Source organism: Camelus dromedarius, chromosome 3, assembly GCF_036321535.1.
Source record: "Camelus dromedarius isolate mCamDro1 chromosome 3, mCamDro1.pat, whole genome shotgun sequence".
Classification (NCBI taxonomy): domain Eukaryota; kingdom Metazoa; phylum Chordata; class Mammalia; order Artiodactyla; family Camelidae; genus Camelus; species Camelus dromedarius.
This window is the reverse complement of record NC_087438.1, coordinates 36,098,403-36,124,720: the sequence shown is the minus strand read 5'-3', so window position 1 is coordinate 36,124,720 and position 26,318 is coordinate 36,098,403. Positions and strand designations below refer to the sequence as shown.

The following is a 26,318-nucleotide window of genomic DNA, read 5'->3' as shown; positions in this document are numbered from 1 at the left end:
TGTTGGTACACTACTTCTAGAGTCAAGCACCCTCTCCCTAGGCACAAACCTTGAAATCTTCTGCGATTCTAAACTGTCCATCATCCTTTACACCCACTAAAACATACAGTGAGTGCATCATGTCAGGCATAAATGGTACAAGGTACTGGGAGTACAAAGATGAATATGATGGCCTCTGCCTCTGAAGTGCTCACATCAAGTAGGATAAATATAGTTATATAAAAAACAATTACTATAATTTAAAAATATTTTATATAGTTCAATGTTTACACATTTTAATTATTTAATGTTTTAATATAATAATCTAGTATTACAATAGTTAACATTTATTGAACCTTATTCCAAGAAAAGTATAAAGTATTTTAAATAGCTTCTTTCACAAGATACACTGGCAGGGCACGGATGAAATGATGTCTGTTAAGAGGGTCTTCAAGTTTGAAGCTTGATCTAAGGAAGCAGCAAGCAAGAATGTGAAACACCGATGACTTGGGGAAAGGCACTCTATGCAGAAGGAAAGAAGAAATAAGAATAAATAATGAGGAGGAACAGAAATTGGCTTGTGCAGCCAACAGGAAGTAATCCTAAAAGGCCAGAAATATATTATTCCAGGTAAGAAAGTGGCAGATGAGGCCAAGATTATGTCATGTGTAAAAGAATTTGAAAGTTGTTTAGTCTGTAGAGATAGAAAGGCATGAGGGGGGTTATTTTGAATAAATGACTATAAATATCAGACTTTGTTTTGGAATTTTTACTAGCGCAAAAGTGAGATTACAGGTAGGGAGACAGATTAGAAAGCTACTACCAATGAGCAGTGGGAAATTGAAAAGGACCTAAAATAAGGTGGGAAATAGAGGAGAAACTAACATATTTGAATCATCTTAGAGGTAACTGCCAAGTTGAATATTTTTTAAGGGCAGAAAGTTAAAAGAGGATGAGGTGGGAATCAACATGATTCAAAGGATTTTTGCCTTCAAAAGACCATGAGGCCGTTAAGAAAACTGGAAAGAGGGAGTTGAAGAATACATTCAATTTTGAACTTTATGAACATGAGTTAGTTACTGGTAATTCACCTAAAAGGAAAAACATCCCTAAAGAGTTCAGTCTAAAAGTCTGGAGCCGAGGAGAGAGATTAAGAGTACAAGTAATAACTGAGTTGTTTGTTTTTTGATATTAAGTTGTATGAGTTCTTCATGTATTTTGCAATATTAACCCCTCATCAAACATATTGTTTGCAAATATCTTCTCCTAGTCAGTAGGCTGTCTGTTTTGTTTTGTTGGTTTCCTTCAGAGTGCAAAACAAACAATGCAATTAAAAAATGAGCTGAGGACCAGAATAGATATTTTTCCAAAGATAACATACAGATGGCCAACAGGCACATGAAAAGATCAGTATCACTGACCATCAGGGAAATGCAAATCAAAGCCACACTGAGATATCACTTCACATTGGTCAAAATGGCTATTTTCAAAAAGACAAAAAACAACAAGGATTGGCGAGGATGTGGGGAAAAGTTACCCTTGTGCACTGCTGGTGAGAATGTAAATTGGTACAGCCACTATGGAAAACAGTACAGAGGTTCCTCAAAAAATTAAAAATTAACTACCATACAGAGCAATTCCACTCCAGGTATATACCCAAAGAAAATGAAAACACTAATTTGAAAAGATACATGTACTCTAATGTTCATAGTAGCATTATTAACAATAGCCAAGATAAGAAAACAACCTAAGTTTCCATCAACAGATGAATGGATAAAGAAGATGTGTATATATACATACACACACACACACACATAGATACATACCTACAATGGAATATTACTTGGCCATAAAAGAATGAAATTTTGCCATTTGTAACAACAAAGACGGACCTGGAGGGTATTATGCTTAGGAAATAAGTCACAAAAAAACAAATTCTGTATGTTTTCACAAACACAATGAAACAGAAACAGACTCATAGATACTGAAGACAAAACAGTGGTTAATAGAAGGGAGGAAGTTGAGGGAGGAGTAAAATAGGTCAAAAGGATTAAGAGTTATGAACTACTAGATATAAAATAAATTAAATTACAAGGATGTAATGTATAGCTCACTTGTGCTTTCTCTCACACTCTCGCTCATGTGCGAGTGCGAGCGCAGCGCACGCACACACACACTACTTAAATAAAATGTGACGCTAATGTGAAGCTGGGAATTCAGGTAAGATACAGAAAAATATGGCAAACTTTTTAGAAACATTTATACTTTTTAAACTACTTATGTTACAATCTTAAATCTTTTAAAAAGTAAATCACTCAAAAATGAATTCACATTGTTTCTCCTTCCATAAAAGAATCTATCTACATAGCAATTACTTTTAAAAAGAAAGAAATTTACCTCTGAATTTCCTCTGGAAAAGTTGCACTGAACATAAGGGTTTGACGTTGTTCTTTTGATGGCATTCCTGGGCAGGAAATTAACTTCTTCATTTCTGGTCCAAAACCCATATCCAGCATGCGATCAGCTTCATCCAAAACTAAATATTTGACCTGTCTTAGACCAATCTTTAAGCAGAAAAATGCATTCTAGTTAATATATTAAACCAAAATATTATCCACAATGCCAACTATTCATATGTTCTTAATGATGATTAGAAATCAATGCATAAAATGATGAGTCATTATGCATGTAATGCTACTGTTTATTTCAGTTCTGAATTTTCTCTTATGTTATAAAACATTTTATAAGATTAAAACTAAAACACCTGGGTTAGTACTACACAACAGACCTTTCTGCTAGTACGTAAAAAATTCTCTGTCTTCACTGTTAGCCACTGGCTACATGCAGCTATTAAGAACTTGAAATGTGGCTAGCATGCTTGAAGAAATAACCTTTAATTTTGTATTATTTTTAAACTTAAATAGTCACATGTGGTTAATGACTAGACTAGACTGTGTTATCTGACATGGTCAGACTCTTTAATGTAAGAAACAAAATTTCCTAACAGCATGACATATTCCAATGTCTTATAACTGGTAAATTTATTTCTAACTCCTTTAAACCCTTAATATATCCTCCACTCTCTAATAACTCGGGAACAACTAGGAAATTTTTCTTACCTACCACGAACACTTAGTGCTAAAAATAGAAGCACACATTTGCAAAAAATACCAAGTGACTTTGGTACCCCACAAAAGATGTTTAGCGGTAAATCAAGGTGGATTTCTCTAGATACTCTTAATAAGTATCCTAAGAAAAGTTCCTTTATGCAGAAAGAGCACGTTTTGAATAACCCTTTTAGAGAAGAGCCTAGAAAAGCAAAATCAGGGTCATAAAAGGAATTAAAAATACTGATACAGATGTAATAATGTAGTAATGTGAATACAAAAAATAAACACATACCCCTAAAATCTCTTTCTAAAGACAGAAAATTAACAACCCTGGGTAACATCACTCCCAGACTTAAATAGGAGACAAAATTACTGATGCCACAAAGGCTTTTTTCCAGGTAAAAAATTATTTCTTCAAGATATATATGAAACTAGATAAAAGCACTTATTGCATTTTTCTCCCAGAGTAGTGGGGTATAGGATATAGATTCCAGAATCAAATCCAGATTCTAACCCTAGCTCTACATTTACTAGAGCTATCTGATGGGTTTTAAGTAAATTACATAATCTCACTAAGTTTGTCTTCCCAAGTATAAAATGGAAAATACTATTTACCTCCCATTGGGATTAAGATTTATATGAAAACGTATTCAAAGAATCTGATGAGGGCCTAATACATAAATTGTGCTCTAATAATTGTATGTATATTTATACCATTCTCTTTCCCATACAAAATAAATTATTAATCAATCCCACAATTTTGTTATCCCTCTAGAGCCTACCTTTTCTTTACTTATGATATCCATCAGTCTCCCAGGAGTAGCACATAATATATTACAGCCTTGCACTATTTGTCGAATTGAATGCCCGAACTGGGTTCCCCCATACGTAACAACAGCTCTTACACAAGTCCTATTGACAAGAAAAAATATCATTTTCTAGTTACTTGAAAATTAGCCATTTTTTCTAACAAGATGTAAAAGAAAATCCATAATGAAAAAGCTAACACATTTAACCATCTTTAAAAAAATTAAATTCTTCCCAGAAAGTTGAAAAACTGTAGGGGAAAAAAATTTACAACTTGTCTGATAAAGGTCTCTTCAAACAACAATGATAAACATGACCGGCATCCACACAAGAATAGGCCAAAAACATTAACAAATGGCTCATAAAAAATACAAATGGCTTTTAAACACTGTAAGTTCAATATTATTTTTAAAAGCTAAACATATGACTAAAGACATTTTCCCTCAAGTATAATAATACCATGTTAGCCAGCGTGTAGAAAAATTGGCACTCAGGATGATAAACTGATACAACCCCTTTCACAATTTTAGTCTCTATAAAAATTTGAAAGCTTATCTTTTTCCCAGTAAATTCACATCTAGGAACTTACCCTTCAGTTATGTCCCCACAAATGGATAAATATGACTATACAGTAACAGTCACTGCCAATATTATTTTTAGTATCAAAAGATTATAAACTATCTGTCTAACAATAGAAGACTTAAAATTACAGTCCACCCATACAAAGGAATATTGTGCATTCATAAGGAATACAGTTCTGGAGTAAGTGTTAGCTCCAACATACACTATTTCTTAAAAATTGGGTGACAACAGGCCTAGTATGCCACCATTTGTTGAGAGGATGATTTAAGTGCATATATGTGCACCAGCTATTTCTACAATAATTCATACAAAACTGTTAATGGAGGGTAACTCTGAAGAAGAGAATTAAAGAACAGGGAGCCAAGGGTTTAAGAAAATTTTTGTTTCATTAAATAAATTCATTGCTTTAAATGGATTGTTTTCCACTATTGTGAGGACTAAATGAGTTCACATATATAAAACACTTATAACTTAGCATATTCAATAACTTAGTTATGATCATTATTATTCTAAATGTACCATAATTTAACCAGTCCTGGACTGACATTTAGATACTTTTCAGTCTTTTGCCACAACAATTTTGCAACAGATATCCATGTACAAATATTCATTTTGTGCATATATATTATCTGAATTTCCCATGTACATATTTTTGTTTTTTGAAAAATAAAGTTGTCATCTTTTGACTTTTAGATTTAAAAGCCTGAAGAGCAACATAATACACAGGGATCAGCAAGAAGTAAACACTGTTAAAAGCAATATTTATCTGTTTTTTCCAAAAGACCTATCAAGCTTGACATTAAAGGGATTTTAGTAGTTTTAGGGTTTTTTTCCTCTCATTTTAAATAAACTGACATACAAAAGGAAAGGTTAAGCTTCTACACAGAAGGTTCTAAAAAAAACTGTAGAGGAAAAAACACTAATATCCCAATAGATAAACTGGTAGATAACAAATGGATAATTCACAAGGGAAAACTTACTAAGCATTCAAAAAGTAGTTCAAACTCTCAATCAAATAAATGAAAATAAATGAAGATACCTGTGGTAGTTTTAAAATGTGTACACAAATTCTTAGATACTCCTTTCTTCTTTTAAATATAGATCCTAAATCCCTTCCCTCTAAGTGTGTGCAAGGTGGCTTCATAGGTGTGCAACCTGTGCAGTCAGACAGGGTCCCCCAAGCCTAGAAGAGCCTTGAACTTGGTTTTATGCTCCATTTGCTTCCTTAAAATTTATAATAATTTTTCTAAAAAGGACGCTGCATTTTCATTTTGCATTAGTCCTGGCAAATTACACAGCCAGTCCTGACTACAGGTCAGGCTTAGCGACTTGCTTATTTAGTAACACAGAATACGGCAAAAGTGACTACAGCTATTTTTTAAAAGCCACTGCAACCTCCCCCCTGCCCTTTCTCATTGATCAATCTAAAGAAGTCAGCTGCCATTTCCTAAGGACAACTAAGTATCCTTACAGAGATCCAGTCAAGCCTTCAGATGACTGCAATCCTAGTTGATATTCTGTTTGCAACTTCATAAGAGTCCCCTAAAGCCAGAAGCACCCAGCTAAACTGTTCCCCAATTTCTAACCCTCAGAAACTATAAGATAATATTTATTGTTCTGAGCAACCAGATTTTAGGGTAGGCAGCAACAGATAACTCATACAATATCAAATATTGGCAAAGTGTATAGTGAAAGTGGCATTCTTGTATATTGTTGGTAGAATGAAAGCTTTAAAGTAAGTCCATAGTCTAACATTAAATTTATAAAAATCTACTCTAAGAAAATACTCAAAACATAAAAATAGAAAAAGTTTATATAGCAGGCTGTTCATTACAGTAAGAATTATTTTTATTTACAGTAGTTCCAATTTAGAAACAACCTAAATCCCAAAACAGAGAAATAAAATACATACATACGTGCAATCATAAAGTCACTAAAAATTAGGTCTAATTGTCAAATAAACAATTGTCCATTTTATGAAGTTATATATAAAAGAACAAAAAATTATAATGAACACCCTAAGCTCATTTTTTAAACATGCATTAAAAACTATCCAAAAAACCAATATGTTCACTATTGTCTTATATTTCTACTTCTATTATCATTTCATATTTTTATGTGTTTGGTTTTTTTATTAATAGACTTCATTTTTTTTAGAGCAGTTTCAGGTTCACAGCAGAATTGAGCAGAAAACACAGAGTTCATCCCCTTCAAAAAACAAACAAAAATCCAATTTTTAATAAGCACGTTTCTTTTAAAAAATAAACAGCTTCTATAAACAAGATTATGAAAAAGTAAATTTCAATCAAGTAACATTAAATTACACGAGTGCCTTATTACTCATGCACTGAGTTATTCCCAAAATAAGTAAGAAAAATCTCTTAAGTAAAACTTATTTGTGAGTGGTATTCCAGATGCACTTACCCAAAAGAAAATTTTCTGGCTTCCAAATAGATCTGATTGATCAATTCTCGAGTTGGTGCTACAATAATACACTCTGGTTCCTGTAGCTCTTTAAAGCGACTGGCAGTTATTCCTTCACGCATCAGATGAGCCAAAATTGGCAAGAGAAAAGCTGCCTAAAAGTTAAATTGCTTAATTTATAAAACATCATCCTTCTCCCTATGGCAACCTATTGCTCATGTCCTTATACCTTTTAGATACTTCTTTCACCTTTTTGGTAAATATGAGAAAGGAAAACAGTTTTTATTTCAATTAGTTTTTAACATTTAGGTCTTTATGCTCAAAATATACAATATAAAATGTGTGATAAAGTTAATCTACCCTATCAAAATATTTTTTAGTTCTTTTTTTAAAAAGCACAGTCACAGATTCTAAATAAACATTAACTTATAAAGGTGAATGTAGCATTTAGTAGTTATTCTATTGGAGGTAGTAATAAAATTATCAATCAGAATTCATGACAAATGTGGCCCACAAGCAGAGCAAATATTGAAAAACCATTTATTTGGATTACTAAACATATCACCCTTATTAAAGTTACATGTGGCAAGAGAAATTTTGTGCTATAGTTTTCTCATTAAGCAAGTAAGACACTAAAATCTACCTCCAAAACCATATTTAAGTCACACACCAGCTGCTGTATTATACAAATCACCTATTTTCCCTTCTACTCTACTTTGGAGGCTAATTATTAAGACTAAAATAGTATGAACCAAGACTCTATGATCCTGAAAATGACAGTCTTTAAGACTCATCTCATGAAACCCTATTTAACAGACTAAACTCACAGTCTAGTCCTAAAACCAACCTGGTCTCACCCGAGTTGTTTTAGAATTAGTATAATCTGAGGTCACTTCATACTAAGGACCAGGTACAGCATATAGCTATTTCTCATTCTTTTGACTCCAAACTTGTATCAGCTATATTACACAAATTATTTTATCCCTTTCTCTGTTTCTTATAACCTCTGGTGCTTTGACCCTCAATCATTTTGTTTTAGATATTACCATGTTCCACAGAAGGAGCTGAACACAGAAAGAGATTAAACATCTATGAACTGCAACACTACTCCAGAAATAGTTGAAAATTCTTTCTTCCAAAGTACACAAACCCCAGTAAAGCCAGAAATCAGAAGCAAAAACACGAATGTTTATGACAGTTCACTAAAGTCATCTACTTGGGGAGAACCAAAGTTCAAAAAGTAACAGTTTGAATATGGGACAAAATACATGTAGGAAAACGACTTACAGTCTTTCCAGACCCTGTTTGAGCACAAGCCATCAAATCTCGTCCTCCTAGTATAATAGGAATACTGTATTTTTGCACAGGAGTAAGCTTAGTATAACCAGCTTTAGCAATGTTACTATTTAGTGTCTGACAGAGATTAGCTTCTTCAAAAGTCTTAGAAAAAAAAAAAAGAAGCAGGAGGTAGTGATTAAATTCCACATATCATATGCAAATCATTCCATAAACATATTCCATTTGAATTAGTTTCAAGTTGTTAATTCCACTTTATATACTGAAGTTAACTTTACAAATATGCCCCCACTCAAAAGTAATATCCAGAAACTTTGTTATTACTTGATAGAAATAAGAAATATTCCTTATAGACAGTGGTTCTAAAAACTTTTTCCACCCCTTAAAACCTGTGAGATACAAACAACTCTGATCAGTAACAACTGCTCATTATCAACAGGGGACTCAGGGCTCCCCCACTCCTTAGAAAATCAATCCCCTAAGACACACTTTCTTACATACTTAGGAAACAGAAATCTTGAATTTCTAAGAAAAGTATCCTTTTTAGTAAATTTAAATAAAGTTCTCATTCTGGTTGGGGGAGGTGGAGAAGAAATATAATATCCTTCCTTTCAACATAGCAATTAATCCTAACGTAGATGGTAGACAGGGTTCTAAATTTCCAACCTAAGATATTAGATATTCAATATGAAATGTTTGTAGTTTTTAATATCAACTTTAAAAGAGTACTAAATTTTTTTAAACCAAAGTTCGCTACATGGTTATTATAGGAATAATTATTATACTGACCAGAATTGCTGGTGGTGCATCATGTCCAGATACTTCTACAAGAATAGTATCATATTTGTCAAAGTTTATGCCTGTCTGATAATGAGCAAAGATGGAGTCCTCATCCTCAGGTGGAGGAGGTGGTATGTAGGTCACTTTTGGACCTTAGAATTTAAATAAAACAGAAAATTATATTCTACAAGTACTAGAATAAAAATAAAAAGGAAAACAAACAAAAACTGATAAACTCAAATTTTAAATACTGTAGAAATTCCCAATGTCTACCATTAAAGTTTTCATTTGAAATTTTTAAAAAGTTAACTGTTTTTAAATATTCTGCATTTGTATTAAAATGCAATATACATTCATGTGGATCACACAAAAATTAATATACCTTGAGTGTCACCACTTTCTCCTCCTTCAGCTTCTGACTTCCAAGAATCTTAAAAGGAATCAAATCCAAAAAAGAGATAAATATTTTTAAAAACTGAAGGGTAAAAGAACTCTCAATATAAAAATCAAATATCCTATCTAAAGTAAAACTTACTCTTTCCAGAGCCTGTAATTACTTCTTCATTTAAACCTTTGTAACCACCTATTAAAGAAATCCACAGTGAAAGTCAGTCAAGATACAAAGTTGTGCACATTTTTATTTTTATTGCTTGTCTTCAAAGAGAACAAGTTCTAAAAATGGAGACATATCTGTAAAGTCCCTTTGTACAAATGATACTTGAGGCAATTAAGACAAATAGAACCCTGAACATTTTTAAGCTTCCTCAGCATTCAAAATGCTGATTTTATGAAGATTACACTGTTACAATACATTGTTATTTTTTTTTGTTTAAGCTATTATGTCTCTTTCCTAATTCCTATATTCCTCAGCAAAGGAATATATTTTCTAAAAGGAACTGAAAATCTATTTGTATTGGGATGTCCTCAGTACAACCCATAGGTTTTATGATTTGCTAGGACTCAGAATATAATCATAATCACAGCTATGACTTACTACACAGAAAGGAGAGGGAGCAAAATCAGCAAAGGAAAAAGGTGTATGGGGAAAAGTCCACAGAAAACCAGGCATAAACTTCCAAGAGTCTCTCCCATGGTGTCACATAGGACAAGCTTAATTTCCCCTATATCAAGCTGTGGCAACACTTTGGAAATGCTGTTTACCCGAGAAGATTCAGTACCCAAAGTTTTTATGAGGGGTTGATAATGTAGGCACCTTCTGCTTGGCATATACCAAAATTCCAGACTCCCAGAAGAAAAGCAGGAATTCAGCATAATCCGCATTGTTATACAAACAGTTCAGGCACAGTGAGCCACTCATATCACTTAGAGTGGTGAGAACCCTTCCCAAATCCAAGTTCCCAGATGCCAGGCAAGGACCAACCTTATAAGCAGGACTTTCAAAGAATAGCCTGTCATGTAAACTCTTTACTATACACTATCTTTGTGATTTTTAGACAAGTGGTCATCTATTGTTGTCACTTTCGGGTACTATTACAAAAAAGAATAGGACCACATAGGATTTGAAAAGCTAACTAGATACAGCATTTTTACATGTGAGCTCTCTGATTTTTTCCTCCTTCAGGTCCACAGGTCTTGAAATCTTTTTTTCAAATGAGATATGAACATTTATAGAAGATATGGTTTCACCTTTAATAATCTCTTTCTATAATGAGGAATCCAAGAATCTGAGGGAGGTGAGGGGAGAAAGCACTCCAAGGGAGTTGCCACTTTGAATGCTCTCAGAATAATAATGATAACTGAGAATTGTTTCAGAGACATCAAACAATCTTCACTGTTTTACTAGTTTGGAAAACATTCTAACTTTTATATGGCATTTAAGTATTTATAACTCTGAAAAAGATGTTCATCGTAAAAAGTCATCTATACTAAACTGTATTCCCTATATGAAACCAAATAATTTTCTCATAAGAAAAAACATATTTTAACATAATAAGGATTTGTACATATAGATGTATCTCAACTTTAACACCTTCATGGTATCTCCCAATTTATGCTTATATTATTTATTCTTTATTGATGAATTTTATATAATTTTCAGTTTTTACTTATTATACATAAAGTTTTCTTTAGTGGACATCCTTGTACAAGTATTGAGCAAATACATCTACAATATGTAATTCCTATAATAGAAGTACTGGATTAAAGAGTATTAAGTAACTCCCCCAAACTGGCTATGCAATGTATACTCCTCAAAGTGTTAAAAGCAGCAACTGTTACATTTAACTTCAAAAATCAAATGTAGATTACAATCATTTTAACCACTGATAGATAAGTCAAACAAGAACTCACCTCGTCCACTTCCACTACCACTTCTACTTTGATAAGTATCACCATTACCTGTAAGGCATTGTTTTGCAGAATATTTAGAGCAAACACAGCTCCTCCTCAAGTACATAAATCATACAGCTATTTCTATTCAAATATTGAGTAATTAGGATTTCTAGTCCCTTATTCTACCCATCTCTTAATTCTGCACTTAGCTTAAACCGTTCTCTTATTTGAATATTTTGTTTAAAGACTTCATTTTTTTAGAGCAGTTTTAGGTCCACAGCAAAATTAAGGGGAAAGTTCAGAAATTTCCCATATACCTCCTTGTCCCCATACTTGCAGAGTCTCCCCCCATTATTAATAATCCCTAATGATCCTACACTGACACATCATAACCACCCAAAGTCCACAGTTTACATTATAGTTCACTCTCCATGTTGCACATTCATTACATTTGAACAAATGTATGAGATGTATCCACCATTACAGCATCATACAAAGTAACTGCACTGCTCTAGAAATCCTCCATGCTCTTCCTATTCATCCCTGCCTCCAACCCCTAACAACCACTGATTTTTTTTAACCCTTCTCCATATAGTTTTGCCTTTTCCAGAATGTCACACAGTATGTTGCCATTTCAGATTGGCTTCTTTCACTTAGAAATATGCATTTAAGATTCCTCCATGTCTTTTCATGGCTTGATAGATCATTTCTTTTTAGTACCACAGCTTATTTATCCACATTTGAACATTTTTCCATCAACAATTTTTTTCACTTTCTCCTCAAATTCCCTAATTCAGAATCCTTTCTCTGAAACCAATGCAAACTTCATTTTTCTTCCTCCAACTGAAAGTATAATTTATCTCTCAAATTAACTGGTAGATAAGAGAAGAAATAATTCACGGTGCACAAATTTTATAAGAAAGGTAAAATTGTCCTCGTATTTTTGCTTAAAAATCTAAAAAGCAGATAAAATCATGAGCCAATCTAATATATTTAAACATATCTATTAGGTTTACTAATCCCAGAGCTAAAAGCATACATGAATGATTAATATTCAGTAATAAATTCTATTTCTCACCTGTACCACTCAATGCTGATCTTCTAGAACCAAAAAGGCCACCAGGGCGCTGGGTCCCCTCATCCTGTTCATATTCACTATCTAGATTTATAGATAATGAAATTAGATTATGTTACTTTTAGGAAGATTTTAAATCATGCAATAAAGAGGAAAAAAATCAAGTTATGGCATCAGAAGTTAAAAAATGTGGGATAAAATAATTTAACTGGAATCACAGTATTTTTCTAAGTATCACACTGAAGGATTTCTCCACAAATTATTTTCAGTAATTACTAATTACTTCCTCAAATTTTTTTTCAAATTTTTTAATTTTATTAAAATTATTTTATAAAAGTAGTTAGGGTCAATGCTATGCCAAAATATGATACAGGCAAAAGTTAAACCACCTCTGAAAAGTAGTACTGTTACTGCTCCCAGGAACTTCACATTACACCATCTCACTGCTTATTCTCCAGAAGAGCACCCCTTGTTCCCACTGCTGCCAAATCAAACTTTATCAGCCTGAACAGCAACCCTCCAGATTCCTTCACTTTTTAAAAAGTGACAATTCACTAATCTGCTACACATCTATTGAATCATTATCATAAATTTATTTTTTTTAGCTTCCACTAATCTGTCCTCATCTGTTGAGACACATGCAATTGAAGAGTGACTTCAGAAGACCTTCACCAAAGAATTATGAGTGGAAGACTTTAGGTAGAAAGCCACATTGCTGAAAGAAGGTATACTGGGAGGTAGAGCCATAGAGAAGGCTATCTATTTATAAGGTCAGCCATCATTATCAAAGCTCAAACACTTCACCACAGTATATAACATTAAAGAACTGAGTCACACAAACTTCTAGAAAGATTTATATATTCCAACTGAACCAGTATGCAATTACACGTGCGCCTAAAAATAATATTTTACATAATATAAGTGATTATGTACCAGCCATTATGCTAAGCTATCCTCATATAAGCATCATAACAACCTTATGTGATAGATATTTTTTATCATTTCTTTCTTAATAGATTAAGCACACCATTTGCAATCCACTACTAACTTGAACTTCCTAGACCAAATCCTCCACGGCAACCTCGGAAACTACCTCTTCCACCTCTTCTAGATGACCCTGAGGCTTCTGAATCATTGCCATCTTGATAGCCTATAACAGTAAAATACACACACAAGAACAACACAAAACAACAAAGAAATCTTGGGGATTAGGTGACCAAGTTAATTTAAGCCTTGCATAATTCAATGACTGTATTTAAATATTGTAAGGCATTAACAGTTATAAAAGAACACCACAAACCTACAAATGTTCAACTTTACTAGTATAAATAGATATAGCTACAATTTTAAAAAAACTCATTGATTTGGGAATAAAAACTAAAAATGACTAAAAGGAAAAAGTGACACTTGTAAAAAAAAATACTAAAAGCTGTCACAACTGAATCATTAATAGGATTTCCACAAGCCACAGAAAAATTAAATAAATCCAGGCTTACATTTGTTCCCTGTAGGAAATAGCAAACATTTTACTCAAAACACAGACGTGGAAGTGCATACAATGTCTGTTCCTGTTATAAACAATGCGTTTTTAATTCAATTGAATACCAAAAAATCAGTATACAGTTCAGGTAATATTTGATCTCACCTAGAGCAGAATAAGATCAATTCAAAACAAAAGTGCCAACTGGGGAGGAAATTAAAAAACTATGATTATTTACTTTATGAACTTGTAACTATTACACCTAAATAAATTGATTAATAAAGGTAAAAAGTCTACATACGGTATTTCTTGATATCAGATTATATATACTTTTGAAAGCTTTATATAAAATGTGGCAGAACTAATTCAAAGTAGACTCATATGTATGCATCTAATATGTAAACCTTCCAGAGCACTCTTCAATCTGGCAATAATCTATTTGTCAGTACTTACATACTTACATCCACTTTTGTATTCTAAATTATTTGTGCCTCTTTATCTTTTAAGAAACCTTGTCAGGGTTTCTCTCTTTTCAAGAAAGTTTACTTTTTGATTTTTTTTTTTTTAGTGTAAAGTTACTTTTGTATGTGTGCAAATAAAATATATAAAATATATACACATAAGTTTAAAATATAGTGAACTGAAAATCTATGGACCCATCACCCAGCTGAAAACTACAATGTTCCCAATACAGTACCTCTGCAGCCTGTGTATCTTTCTGTCCTATCGTGTTTCCTTTCCTTTCTTCCCAGAGGAAACTACCCCCAATATCCTGAATTTTCATCTCTTTGCTCTTATTTTAATTTTACTAACTATGCACATATCTTTATGCAACATATTTTGGTTTTGAGCTTTATGTCATGGAATCATACATGATACGTATTCTTCCTCTTGCTTCTTTTATTTACCTTTTTGTTGATGTGTGAGATTGCATTTTATTCACTTTTAGTGCTGAATAAGCACTCCATTGTATCTGTTTCTATTTCATTTGTGTGTATCTTTTACTTTTTTCTGTAAGTTTTCTCTGTTCTTTTTTTAAGCCGAACACTTAGATTATTATTTTCTAATGAAATAATTTTATTAGGTCTTAATTTATTTTACTTTATTCTACTGTTTTGTATTATTTTACCATTATTTTATTTTACAAATGTAATCTCTTCCATATGTTCTCTAAATGTGTGTGTTATGGGAAGCTGTTAATTTCTGTATGCTGATTTCACAGCCTGACACTTTATTGCAATTATTTTCTGTGGTTGAAAATCCATGAATTCTTTGGGGTTTACAAATATATAATCAAATCATATGTTGTAACTTCTTTTCAAGTTCTTATGTCTTTAACTCCTTTTTCCTATCTAATTACAATAGTCTTCCACACCATGTTAAGCAGAAATGGAGATGGCAGACGTAGCAGGCACTGATGATGCCCTTTTTGGACCCCCTTCATTGGGCCAGTGCATTGTCCCCAGCTGCTGGTGGCTCATATTTTGCATACTGCTTTGGAGAACTGCACTCAACCAATGGGAGTGGCATCCATTGAATGGCTGGGAGGTGGTGCACACCCCGTGAGGTAGGCTGTAGCCACGACAGACATGTAACCCATAAATTTTGATACACTCTGTTTTTATTGTCATTCAGTTCTAAATATTTCATTATTTCCATATAAATTACTATTCATAAACTGAGAAATTCTGTTTCCAAACCACAAGAGTTAGACTTGTTATTGATTTCTACTTTTATTGTACTTTAACAAGAGGACCTGGTCTATGATACAAATACTATAGTGTATTTCGGGAATTCCTTTGGAGCTAAAAGATGGTCAAATGGTGTTTATTTCCCATGTGCCAGAAAAGAACGTGTAATTTGTAACTTGGGGGTGTATTATTGCAAACAGAACTATTAAATCAGGCTTAGTAACTTGTATTCAAATCCTCTATAGTCTTACTCATTTCTAGGCTGCTCAATCTAACAGTTTCTAGGGGAAAATGGTTTAAAAACCTAAGATTAATGGTTTAACTAGGATCTGCAAATTTCTCCTTATGTCTATTTTTGCTTTATATATAAGAATATGTTGTTAGACTCAAACTATGTTCCAAACTGTAATGTCTTCCCAGTGAACACACATTTTATCATTAAGTAACTATTTCTTTATCCCTAATATGTCTGCCTCAGTCTATTTTTGTCTATTTCTATATCAGTTTTGTTTGGTTAATACTGTACTGACATCTTTTCTCTTTATTTTCAATACTGCATTGAAGTACGTTTACATATATTGTAGTTACTGATACACAGATTTTTATTCCTACCATCTTACTTTGTGTTTTCTCTGAGTTTTTTCAATGCTTTTTGTTCTCCTTTCTGACCATCTATTAGATTTCTCCAAAGGCTATATTTTATGCTTTTATTGATGTTCTTCAATTTTACCATAGATATTTAAGAAATACTTATTTTCAACCTAGTCTCCTTCCTATGAAGTGCTCTCCTCCTTCTACTGTATTTCTTCCACTAGAAAGTTATCCATGTTATCATTTTTATGATTACCCTTCAATTTTACCATATTTAAGAAATCTTTAAATTAGTTTCAATCTACAAAGCTGACAAAGAACTTAAATGTTTTCATTTGCTAGTATTTTATTTCCAAAACCCCTAAATTAGTCATTATTATTACTAGCCTGTACAGTCAATACTTAGTTTATCAATGTTTACCAATTATAAAATTTGTATTATTTTAGCTCATCATTGCTTCCTACTCCTTTCTTTCTGAATTCAGTTTTCTTCTTAGTAATACATATGATTTAATAGTTCTTTCCTCAATGATCTGAAAGTATTAAACATCATCTTTATCTGAATGGTATTATTTCTGACATCTAAATTATCTGACTATAGCAGTTTGGGTTCAGAGCTATTCTTCCTCAGCATTCTGAATTCTACTATACTTTGACCTCTACCCTTACTGAAAAAAAATGTTCCTGCTATTAATCTATTGTTCTTTTCCAGGTGGATCTGCCTTTCTTCCTCTGGTGGTTATACAGGATTTTTGCTTTTTTCTAATCTTTGTAATACTCTAGTTTCAGTACATGCAAATGGGAGCGAATCTGCTTTTATTTAGTTTGCTCAGGACTCCTGTACCTCTTTTACTCTGGAAAAGTCTGATCTATTATCTTTGAGTAGTCTCCTTTGCCTCCTCCCATTTTTTTTCTGTTCTTTCCTCAAGAGACATTTAGACATATGTTGGAGTAACAGGGCTTCTTATTCTATTTTTTGTATCTGTTAACAGTTTTCATGCCTTCCATTTCCAGATTTTAGAGAACTTCTTCAGATCTATCTTTGGATTCATTTATTCTATTCATTTGTGTTTAATCTGTTTAATCCATCATGTTTTTAATCACTCTTCTTTTCTATAAATTCAATTTGGTTCCTTTTCAAATCTACCTTCCCTAATGAAACAACAGTTGCAATAATGCCTCAGTACGTCTCGTATCTATAGCTTAATGATTCCATACATAACAGAAACTCAAACATTTAAATGATCAAGCTTTTTTTCTCATAGTTGATACCAACTGCAAGTTATATAAGGAGTATAATAACTAGAGATGAAAAGAATATGGATGTTACGTAGAATGAAAAGATTGTGCAACCTTCCTGTTTGAAGGTAGGGGCAGAAACTTCACCTAACCTACATGGTCTTAAAAAATGTTTACCTCTGGGAAGGGGAAGATGTAAAATATAAAGGGAGAATGGGTCTCCAACAACTGTAAATTTTTTTTTCTGTATTGAAGTAAATATGACAAAATGATCCTGTTAAACCCAGTTAGTAATATATGTGTTTCTATTATAGAGTTATTTTGTGCTTTTCTGAGTTATTGAAATATTTCAAAATTCACCACTCAAAATGTAACTTTTCATAATATAACAGGAATACATTTTTAAAGGTGACATAAGTCCTTCTATGAGATATATTCTGCATTCCATAAGGAAGAGTTGACAATTTCTTGCAGTTCTTAAACATGTCTAGTGACAATCTTCAGAAAGAAATAAGTTTATAAATCATTTAAACTTTGGTAAAAGAAACACGAGCAACTTTTTTTCATTAAAAAAGTACTTACCATAAGTTTAGTGAGGTCACCGAAACGTCAATATACAAAAGTCAACTGTATTTCTACATACTAGCAAACAAAACGAAAATTTTTAAATGGTATGTATCACTGACATCAGTGAAAATGGCAAAATAAGGGACTCCAAATTCTGCTACTCCAAAAAGGAAAAGAAAAAAACTGACAAACTGTCAGTATTAACATTTTCTAAACTGAAAATTAATCAAGGACTTGCAGCAACCCAAAGAAGATTTTTTTTTTAAAGAGGCTGATTCTCAGTAAGAACAGTGACTTTGTGGCACATTTTAATTTACCCCAGTCCCATATCCTGATAATTCCACTCTAGACATAAACCCAAAAGATGCAAAACCAGTGACTCAAACAGGTATATGAATTCCATTGGAGCATTATTCACAACAGCCAAAAGGAGTAAAAACCCCAAGTGTACATCAACAGATGAACAGATTTTTTAAAATGTATACATACAATGGAATAGTATTCCACCATAAAAAGGAATGTAGCTCTGATACACGTGAAAAAAAATAGATGAACATTGAAAATGTTAGGCTAAGTGAAGTAAACCAAACACAAAACAGCAATGAACACGAATAAAGTACTATCACATGCTACAACATGAACAAACCTTGAAAACATCATGCTAAGTGAAAGAAGTCAGACACAAAAGACCACATATTATATAATTTCATTTATATGAGATATCAGAATCAGCAAATCCATAGCTACAGAAAGTAGATTACTAATTGCCAGAGGATGGGGAGAGGAGGAAAAAATGAGACCAACTGCTAATAGGCACAAGGTTTCTTTTTAGGGAAAAGGAAATGTTCTCAAATTAGATACTGGTGATGATCACACAACACTGACTATATTTTAAACCACTGAAGAGCATACTTTAAAACAGTGGAGTTTACATTATATGAAGTATTAGCTCAATAAAAAAAATACACATCACAAATATCAAACACTCAAGTACAGAAAGACGTATAAGGACTCTACTGATAGATACAAAACATAGCTAAGAAAAATTAAAGGCCTAAATAAATGGGGATATTCATGGATTGGAAGACTCAATATTGTAAAGGTATTCATTCTCCCCACAATAATCTACAAATTCAATGCAATCCCAATAAAAATCCCATTAGGTTTTTCCTTGAAAACTGTTAAACTGATTCTAAAAATCACATGGAAACTGCAAAGGACTAAGAATAACCCAGGTAATCTTGAAGAACAAACTTGGAGGACTAAAACTATCAGATATCTGGACTATTATGTAACTACAGTAACTGGACTATATGGCAATGGTGCAAAAATAGAGTAAGTGACCAATGAAATGGAACCAAGTCCAGAAACAGTTCCATAAGTCTACTGCCACCTACTTTAGGACAAAGGCAGCCTTGCAGTGTAGAGTGGTAGGGACAATCTTTTCAATAAGTGATACTGGATCAACTAGATATCGTTATGGGGAAAAAATGTACTTTCACCCCTACCTTAAACCATATACAAAAATAAATTGTAACAATTCATCTGGGTGAATTACAATCTGAATGTGGAAGCTAAAAAGATAAAGTTTTAAAAGGAAAACAGAAGAGAATATCTCCATGACTTTAGAAGAAGCAAATAGCTCTTGAACAGGACAAAAAAGCAAGCACTAATTATAAAAGACTGGTAAATTGAACTTGATTAAAATGAACAACTTCATTTCATCAAAAGACTCCAAATATAAATGTCATAAAGAAGCAATCTGTACTATTCTTGCAAATTTTCTGTAAGTTTCACATTATTTATAAATAAAAAATAAAAATAAATACACTCACAGAAGAGTAAGCTAAAGACTTAAACAGGCATGACACAAAAGATGTCCAAATGGCTGATAAACATATGAAGCCTGCACATTTCATTAGTCCATCAATGAAATGCAAGCTAAAACCACAATGGGATTCACCACTACCCACTCAAAAAATGGTTAAAATGAAAGAAAAAGAAAATAGTAAGTGTTGGTAGGAATGTGGGAGTGTATCTTACTGTATCTACTTTGAAAACATTTGACAACAGCTACAAAAGCCAAAAATAAACAGAATCTATGACCCAGCAATTCTACTTTGGAATATATACCAATGTCACAGAAACAAATATACTAGAATGTTCAGAGCAGCAGTTTCAAAACAAGAAATCTATAATACCCATCATTAGCAGAACAGTAAAACAAAAGAACACTATAGAGCAATGATAATGATCTACAGCTACAACCAACAAGAATGAATCTCACAATTACATGAAGAAAAAGCCAGACACAAAAGAGTACATACTATATGATTCCATTTATATTAAGTACAAAACAGACCAAAAAACCTATGCTGCTAGAAGTCAGAATAGAGATTAACTGGGGGAGGGGATGCTAGTGATTGAAAATGAGCACGAAAGGGGCTTCTGAGGTGCTAGTGATTTCTATTCCTTGATCTGGATGCTTGTGAACACACAGAACCCAGATGTGTTCAGTTAGTGATCTACTAGTGTTCAGCTATATACATTTATGATATATGCACCTATCTGTTGCTGTATCATGCCATGCTTCAATATATACTCAGATATACTTATATTTTCACATACATATTTATATTTACTGAGTGACCACCATGTGCAAATTTCCAACCTCAAATGTATATATCTAAAGAGAATAGCAATCAGGTATACCCTGAAAAAATGACTGTTTCTGCTAGTCACCCTACACTAGTCAATAAACCAGGATCAAGAACACAGAGCTACAACTGGCTTTTGACTGCCTTATTTAAATATAAATTAAACTGATTTAAAGAAAATTTAATAGTAAGGAAGACATCAACTGTTCTGCAGAAAACAACCAAACATTTTCAAATACGAGCTATGTTTTAGGAACATTAGTGTCAAAACTGAGTAAGGGGGGTGAGGGGAACAATGCTAAAAAGGAGTCTTTCTTAGCTAAATTTCCTCCCCACCATTGCATGGCCCCCTGCAATTGTCATAACATTTTTCAACCTGTGAGGTTAATAAGCCATCCCCCCATTCACCACCAAATTCCTCCCTACCTCACAGCCCAGCCAAGCCTACACTGAAATCCACAGCAAGTCTCAGCTTCATGAAGGAGGGCCTGCTATTCAATGAGCTGACCACCTAACGCACAAGGGAAAAGGATATTCCCAAGTTGCAGCAAAAGCAATGAGGTACCTATTATGCAGTTCTGAACAATAAACTCTTCTCAGAAATAGATTTGCTCATAACACTGATGTATCTAATTACTATGCAGTTCCAAACAATAAACTTATCATAAACAGATTTGTACATTTGTAGCAATTTTATTAGTTCACTGTGGTTTTTTGTGGGTTTTTTGTTGTTGCTATTTTAACATGTCTGCCTATAAACAATCAAAAATTGGGCATAATTTTTATACCACCTCATCTCAAATTCATTAGAGGCAGGATTAGAAGAGTATTGCAGAGTACTGATAGACCTGAATAAAAAGTAACCTACAATTTCTTCCCTCCCCCATATCTTCAATAATCCTATTCAGAGAAAGACATTCTAGTTCATCTATATTGTGACTGACCAAGATTCACAGTCTCTCTTTTGTACTTCATAGCACACTCTGGAAGTCTTAGAAAAAAAATCCAGTGACATTAGAAAGTAGAAGAAGGGATAGCTACTGAATATTAACTCAAATATTAATAGCATAAAACATATGCCAAAGTATTCTGCTTTAAAGGTTTTCACCACCAAAATTTTTCTTTTAGTTCTTCCAAAATCAGTTTTGTCAGGTTAGTATCTCTGTCAAGTACAAATTGCTGCAAAACGTGGTCCTTACCGCCTCTCTTGGAAAACCTTCTGTTCCGTGTTTGATTATCTTCACAGTCATTATTAGACTCTTGAATAAAAATTTAACATGTGAATAGCATCTAAATAACTACTTTAAAACTTAGATTAATGTAGTATCTAAAGAATAGCACTGTCACAAAAGAAATTAACTTTATGTTAAATTATAAACATTTTAATTCTTGAAATAATTATAACAGAAATATAGATATTTATTCACTCATTTCTCTATATAAATCACCTAATATATCTAAGTATTAAATGTTAAGTGTATAACTTGCCAAATACTGAGCACAAGCCAAAAAACAAGAATTTCATAAATGTCAGTTTAACTAAAAATGGTTTCAGAATTAAGTAGTCAAAGTGTTCTCAGATGTGGTCCACAAACCACCACAAACGCATGACTTCTTTTTACAATGTCATCGTTATGTCTGTAACTTGCCTTTCTTAATAAATCTGAGATATTACTGTGTTTTTTAATATACGCAAACTTTTCCTCATTCATCCTAATGGGAGAATTTGGGAATATACTGATTTTCTGTTTTTAGTGACTTTATCAAGTAACATTACCAGGGTTTCTAAATAGTAATATGAAGATCACTACACTGAAGGCTGCCTAAGAATTATCTGGAAAGTTGGTTAAAAATAAATTCCCAGAACGCACCCGCAAAGATGTTTATTTTGAATGTGTAGAGTAACAGCAAGAAATGAGTAATTTTTCTGAATTAAAAAACTACGTATTATTAATATGACTTTTAATAGTAACGTTAAGCTTTCTAGAAGATTCCAACAAAGCCATGTTTGGGGAAATAGAGAGATGTTTCAAGGGATCTTTGAGCATGATATTATTTAATATGTGAGAACTTTAGGTCCCAGTGATGATATCAAGTGGCTAAACAGAAGCTATCAGTTAACTTTCCACGTAAAAGTACTAATCTACTTAATTAACATTGTTTTATAACAAACAATGACCCAGAGCTCTTGTTGCAGGCTCCATCTGAGCTGATGTCAACAACAGACAAATATTCCTAAAGAGCCATCTAACATCAAGATAACTTTCTTTTCTTGGAAAGAAGGTTTGCCCTGGAACAACGACAGTGATAGCTAACATTTATTGCTTTATAGGAAAAAAAAATCTATAAATTAATTTGGGACCTGGCAAGGAGAAAGAGGTCTCACATGACCTTTGGCCGATTATTTCCCTAAAGCAAATTCAGAGTTATTTTGACCACAACAGGAATTAAAACACGCAACATTAGGAGGATGTGGGTGAAGGGTACAATTACATTAGGAAAAGAAGGGTGAAGGAAACCCTCTGCACTATTTTTGAAACTTCTTTTGGTCATAAATTATTTAAAAATAAAGTTATTTAAAAAAATAACCTCTGTAGAGCTAACAAATAAAGCCAAGCACAAACAAAAAGATGATCCCACGATTACTTATCGCCTCTTAATTATATTAAAATAATAGTAATAACAACACATGTACAACTTAGTATGTGTCTGGCACTATTCTAAATGAATTATACTTTAACTTTTTAAATCCTCCAAAAAACTTATGAGGTGGGTATTATCCTCATTTTATAAATAGAGAAAAACACAGAGAAGTTAACACATTTTCCAAGATATACAACTGAGAGGAAGATGATGATACAGGTCTCAAGCTCAGGGGGTACAACTCCAAAATCTGAGCTCCTTATTGCTATTCTATATCAGCTAGGGGACATAGACGGCAGGGAAAATAACCACAAAATACGCCATACACTGGTGTGCAGAGAAGAAGCTTCTATCATGACATCAAAATCTGCTCTGGGGCTTGCCAGTAATAACTGTGAGAGTGAAAGAATTTAATCCATACATATATACACATACACAAATTTGTAGTTTAGGGGAACTAAAAATGAGAACAGAAGAAAGCAGATTAAAGGGGGAAAAGTAGACCCATTTTCGAGGAAAGAAGTTCTCTTAGGTGCTGTGAGAACTGGAATTAGTGCTCAAAAGCACTCTGGCCCACCAGTGAAAAGTCATGTGGGGAGGAATGTCTTTGATGACTAGAAATGATCTTGAATATTAAATAAAAGTGAGATAATTACAATAAGGAGAAATGGGAAAGAATGAACATAATGATGTTTTTCTTCCCTCAAATATTATTTCTATGTCAAGTATGTTCCATTTGAATCGGACAGGAGAAAAAAACAGACAGAAGCAGGGAGAATGAGACTGGCAATAGTTTGGGGAAACAGTCCTAATTGATATATTAAAACTCCACCTTTTTCCAAAAGGGTTTTAATTTGATCAAGTCTAGGTTTGGTTTTGATTTTGAGAGTCACTGTTAAGATCAAGTCCTAAATATTTAATGAAGATAGATGATGTATATTGTTTATTATGAATAAAGCTTACTGGTACTAAGCTTCATGCTTTAATCCCCATACTCATTCAGTGTGCCTAACAGTATATAAAATGGATGGCCTCCATTCTACACAATAGGAAAATGTGGCTCTGAGAAATTAAGCAACTTGTTTAAGTCTTTCAACTAGCAGACAGCAGAGCAGAGACATGAAACAATGTCTGTAATTCCAAAGTATATTATGTTATAAAGACTGCATAGATTAGTGGTTACCAAACAAAAGCAGCATCTGAATCACCAGGGATGCTTTTTAAATACATGTTCCAGGGCCTTACCCAAATCTACTCAACCAGGGTCTCCTGGGAAAGCACTGTCAATTATTGTATTCTATCTTCTGGTAACACTACTCTAGTCTCATTCTTCTTGGTATTCCTCCAAACCAGAGTGTCAGTACCTTTCACAGAAATACCTTTGATTTCAGCAGTGATTCACATTCTCATGAATCTTTTTCTACCATCAATACTTAATTGAATCTGAATAAGGACCTACATGTCCCAAACTGTGTATATGGAAGTGGAGCTTTGATTTTTGACTTGCTCTTTCTACAGTCCCCTTCTTCTCAAGGTAGCACAGCATTCAAAAGCTGCACTTCATAGATTAACTAAGGCAGGTGAAAAAAGGCCAAAAATTAGGATGCCTGAATTCTTCACTAAGGCTCTGGCTATAGCTTCTTTATAAAACTAGTTTTAAACAAATTAGAATTGGAACAGATTAAGATACTTAATCTTAGTTTCTCTTTAACATGTACTCTGGACATTAAATTTTTAAGTCACTACAAAAAACACTGAACTTACCTCTCCAGGAACCAGAGCTATCACCTTCTTCAAACTTGTTATTTGGAAAACCTATATAAAATATAAAATTAAACTTGCAAATTTCTCAAAACAACAATTACCTGTACTTCTGCAGTGGAAGGAAGAAAGGAAGGGAGGGAGGGAGGAAGAGAAGGAAGGAGGGAGGCAGAGAGGGAGAGAACACCTTACAGGGACTTCTAGTCACAATGCCCCTTTACAATAGGATAAACCACATACAATTTTATATAAAAATACTGAATTAGAACTCACAAAAGTTGTATTAAAATTTCTGCCTTATGTCAGTTCATTCAGGTTAAAATCTCAGCCAATGTTATATTACCTCAAGTGTTGTATATTCCTCTATATGTACATGGGTAAAACATGGGTATAAATATCACTATAACCCCTATGTACTTTCTATTCAAAATACCAAAATTTTTAAAAATTTTATAAATTAACTTGCAGTCTCTTCATCTGCTAGAGGATAATACAACTAAATTGTAATTCAATGTTCAGTAGTTTTTCCCATCTCAGTAACAAGGATATTCTTCCTACTTCTAGTTACAAAAAAAAAAAAAAAAAAAAAAAAACCTCTCATCAGGCTCTGCTTTCAAATTTCTCATTTAATAAAAGCCTGTATCTAGATTTATGCATCTCTGGGCATACAGATATGTCTCTAAAATTAAAAGTATCCATTAGTAATATTTCATAAAATTTTTAAATGTTGAGAGTTAATAAAATAATCTTTACTGGAGAGATATTCAGGGAATAGTATAACTTAAAATTAAATGTCAATATACAATGCCTATCAATTAGTATCTAATCTAAATAATATTAAATATTGGCTTTCAGTACTATAGAGACTAATCAATTACTGTTTGACAGATGTTTGATTTATATGCAAATATCTACATATCAAGTCACTTAACATCTCAGGTTCAACAAAGCCTAATGTCCCTTCCAGCGTTAAACTCTATAGAAATTTAATACACAATTAGCATATAAAAAGTATCCTATAGCCTCAATATATGATTGGATGACAGTTTTTCCCTTGAGCAGATACTAATTTCAAAATAAAGATATTCCCTACAGAAAGAGTATGTATCACAAAACCTAGGTTTTGAGTTATTTTATCCATTTAATTTGCAGTCTTTCAAGTTGGTTCAGAAAAGGATTATATTCTACTGCCCCCTACAATTGCCTCTTCCCCTCCATACATCTCTCCTAAAAAAGGTAAGTGCCAGGTTTCCAAAATGCTTGGGAAAATCTTCCACTTACACACTATTGGTCTTGATCTTAAACTCTGTTTAAGTTCTAATCTACAATTTTTAAAGTTTTTAT

The 26,318-nt window shown here is 32.9% G+C and overlaps 1 protein-coding gene across 1 annotated transcript in view; it reads right to left on the bottom strand.

The window, feature by feature from the left end:
• The window catches only part of DDX4 (DEAD-box helicase 4), a 57,745-nt gene that overhangs the window by 10,656 nt on the left and 20,771 nt on the right, over nt 1-26,318 (bottom strand). Inside the window, exons 5-16 of the mRNA XM_031445273.2 lie at nt 24,978-25,028; nt 21,770-21,829; nt 13,394-13,495; nt 12,349-12,429; nt 11,289-11,336; nt 9,514-9,561; nt 9,361-9,408; nt 8,988-9,130; nt 8,190-8,342; nt 6,903-7,057; nt 3,872-4,001; nt 2,377-2,543 (exon numbers count right to left, since the gene is read on the bottom strand). Coding sequence (XP_031301133.2) covers nt 2,377-2,543; nt 3,872-4,001; nt 6,903-7,057; nt 8,190-8,342; nt 8,988-9,130; nt 9,361-9,408; nt 9,514-9,561; nt 11,289-11,336; nt 12,349-12,429; nt 13,394-13,495; nt 21,770-21,829; nt 24,978-25,028 — 1,186 coding nt within the window. The remainder of the gene's footprint in view (nt 1-2,376; nt 2,544-3,871; nt 4,002-6,902; nt 7,058-8,189; nt 8,343-8,987; nt 9,131-9,360; nt 9,409-9,513; nt 9,562-11,288; nt 11,337-12,348; nt 12,430-13,393; nt 13,496-21,769; nt 21,830-24,977; nt 25,029-26,318) is intronic.